The 3,241-nt window shown below is 47.8% G+C and overlaps 1 protein-coding gene across 1 annotated transcript in view; it reads right to left on the bottom strand.

Moving 5' to 3' along the window:
• The window catches only part of Bspry (B-box and SPRY domain containing), a gene marked incomplete at its 5' end in the record, with an annotated part of 15,069 nt that extends 12,143 nt beyond the window's left edge, over nucleotides 1–2,926 (bottom strand). Inside the window, one exon of the mRNA XM_010639466.2 lies at nucleotides 2,861–2,926. Coding sequence (XP_010637768.1) covers nucleotides 2,861–2,926 — 66 coding nt within the window. The remainder of the gene's footprint in view (nucleotides 1–2,860) is intronic.
• Nucleotides 2,927–3,241: the final 315 nt, after the last annotated feature.

Raw genomic sequence — 3,241 nt, 5'->3', positions numbered from 1 at the left:
CCCCTTTTTTTTTTTTTTTTTTTTTTTTTGGTGCCAAGAATCCAACTCAGGACCTTGCACTTGTGATGCAGGTGGCAGAACCACTGAGCTAAACCCCCAACCCTCTCCATTCCTTAAAATCACCAAATTGTCCTGACCTTTGTGCCTTTGCACTATTCTTTCCCTAGCAGTATTCTCGTGTGTGTGTGTGTGTGTGTGTGTGCACACGCGTGCGTGTGCATATTACTCCTTTACTCTGTCTACGACATGCCACTTCAGAGAGGCCTTCCCTGGCTTTCTCCCTCTTGTCTTTTATTTTATTTTTAATTTGTACTTATTTTTTTTGCACTAGGAATTGAATCTAAGGCCTTTGCATGACAACACCCGCCCCCCTGCAGCCCATAACTCAGGACCTTGTTCTTGCAAGGCAGGCGCAGTGCCACTGAGCTGAATTCCCAGTCCCCCAGCCCCTTTTTTACTGTAAGGGAGCCTCGCTAAATTGCTGGGCTTGGGCTCAAATTTACAATCCTCTTGCCTCAGCCTCCCAGAGTGCTGGAATTACAGGCATGTGCCACCACGCCCAGCTCCCCTTTACCTTTTATTGTGCTTTAGTTTTCTCCTTTGTACTTACAACTTTCAGACTACATACTATGTGTTTACTCTTTTTCATACGTGTTTCCCTGTGACAGGAACATAAATACCATATCTTTGACCTGTTCTCTGAATTCCTGCAAATAAAAGCCCCTAAATAAAAAAAAAAAATTTTTTTTTTTTAGTACCGGGATTGAACCCAGGACCTTACACTTATGAGGTAGGCGGCAGAGCCACTGAGCTAAATCCCCGATCCCTAAATAAAGATTTTTTGAATGCATGAACATCCATTGTGTTGACCACAAGAGGGGCAGCAATTCACAGCTCCCATAGTTACTAGTATCACCCGTGGGGACAGGAGAGAGTTTTAGGAATGAGAGAGCCAAGGCCCACAGAGAAGTGCCTTTCTCCAAAGATATGGTGAGGACCCCTGCTTCTCCACTCCATGTCTCCAGGTAACAGCCGGTGCCCTTCCGGCAGTGGTCCCTCCATTATTTCCTTTAAGACTTTCCCTCAGTTCCATTTGCTACAAGGCAATTCATCTACCTCTTCCAGGAAGCCTTTGTAAATCCTTCCTCCCACAAACTGGAATTAGTCTTATACTTCACTGGTCCAAACGCAAAGTTACGGGATTGACTAGATTACACCAAAGCTGTGATCTCCATGCACCCAGCCAGAGGTGAATTTAGCTTCTGAAAAGTTACAGGGCAAGGATTCAGAAGGTAAGAGAGCAGTGAAAACTGGTGCTGGGTTTTGAACAGTTCTGTAATAATCTTGCCCTGGGGTGCAATTTCTTTGTTGGCTGGAGGGCCAGGAAAAGGACTGTGCTATAGACATCATCTAATCTAGGGCTGGGGTGTAGTTTAGAGGCAGCCTAAGGCTCTGGGTTTGATCTCTAGCATGTTATCTACACTAAAATTGAGTAATTATCTAGACTAAAATTGGAAAAAGTGAGGGCAAGACTTACCTCCCTTCACAGGAGATAAATATATTTAGAGTCTTGGTGGGGCAGGGGCATCCAGGGAAGACACCGGAGGCAGAATACAATCCAAAATAAGCAGCAGGCCTGCCCCCCCAACCTGCCGTCACTCCTATCACTCAGGGCCTGGTGGGTACTTTTTAAGGTTTTCCACTAGCGTCACTTCCTCCTCCTAACCACCAGAGCATAAAGAGGTGGCTTCCTCTTGCTTAGTCAATGAATCACCCCTCTCTCTCCAGCCTCTGAGCTTTAGGAACCTCACAGGAGTTACTGCCCTGCTTTGGGCTTTGGTTTCCTGGCTTGATTTGGATGAATGAGATGGAACATATGTAAATACTATAGAATTTGCTAAGTTCCTACCCATCTTGCAATCTGAATATATCACACTATCCAAGTTTATTTTTACCATCACTATTGTTGACTGATAGGATCAACCAGAAACTTAGGATACACTGAATAAGTGAACCGACTGTGGCCCCAGCATCCCGTGAAGTGTTTATATTTCAGTCCAGTCTGAGTCAGTGAAGTCCCCAGCGAGGGCACAGGTGCATAGGAGGGCTGAACTGCACACAGGGTGGGGTTGGAAGAAAGAAACCAGTTCATCCAACTGCAAGGAAATCCCTAGGACCACAGCTAGGGTGGAGGGGGGAAGGACGTTCCCAGGTGATTTGACTCTCCACACTGGGGGTGGGGTGACAGGTAAGTGACCTGGAGCCAAGCTGAGAGTGGAGGAGAAACCCTAGGGAAGTTTTGTCCCATACCCTCCCCACTCCCTCTGTTATCCAGGAGAAACCAGCTTGAAGTACAGGCAAGGCTAATTCTGGAAAGGAAACAGATCATCTCACCTGACACCTAAGGATAGGGATAGCAGCTCTGGGTGGAAAGGGAAGAGGGACGGGTTTGTGTCTCCCCACGCCCTCTCTTGAAGCAGGGTCTCTATGTTCCAGGCCACCTACAGCCCAGGTTAACCTTCCTGCCTGAGCCTCCCTGCAAGCCCGAACTACAAACACAAACCTGTGGCGCCACACCCGCCCAGGATCCAGTGTTATCAGAAGTCACCTATAATAAACACGGGCTACTATTCCTGCCCCCAAAATACAAATGAAGACATCGAGGCTCAGGGAGTTTCGGTGACTCACAGGGAAGACAGGGAAGGGTGAGATTCGAACTTGGGTCGACTTGATTCCAGCGGCCACACCTTTCACCGCCTGGTTCTAGGGCGAAGCCATTGGGAAGCCCGGTCTACCCCCACCCCACACTCCGCGGTCCTTGCCTCCCGAGTCCCGCCACCATCGGCCCCCGCCCGCTCACCCGCAGCTCCTCCGCATGCTCCTCCGCCCGGCGGACGCGGTGTCCCCGGTTGAGTTTATTGGTATATTTAAGGTATACAGTACAATTACATTCCTTATTGGGATCTTGCACCTTTACATGACAGGTCTTGGTTCTCATTTTTTTCCTCTTGTGCATGACCTCCCTTCACCCACCTCCCCTCCCCATTTACAAACACTTTATTTCCATTTTTACATATTGTTTTCTTTTCACTTATTACCTTTCCACTACCCTTCCCATTTTCCCTACACCTTTAGCCCTTTCTTTCCGCCCCCGCCCTGATCCTGCCCTCTTCGCCAGTCTTTCTCTGCTGAATTAAATCGTATTGTATGCTTGTTTTTATAAAGACGTTAGAACAACAAA

The sequence above is a fragment of the Fukomys damarensis genome, unplaced genomic scaffold, assembly GCF_012274545.1.
Source record: "Fukomys damarensis isolate Sample0158 unplaced genomic scaffold, DMR_v1.0_HiC HiC_scaffold_36, whole genome shotgun sequence".
Classification (NCBI taxonomy): domain Eukaryota; kingdom Metazoa; phylum Chordata; class Mammalia; order Rodentia; family Bathyergidae; genus Fukomys; species Fukomys damarensis.
This window is presented reverse-complemented; position numbering and strand designations above follow the sequence as displayed.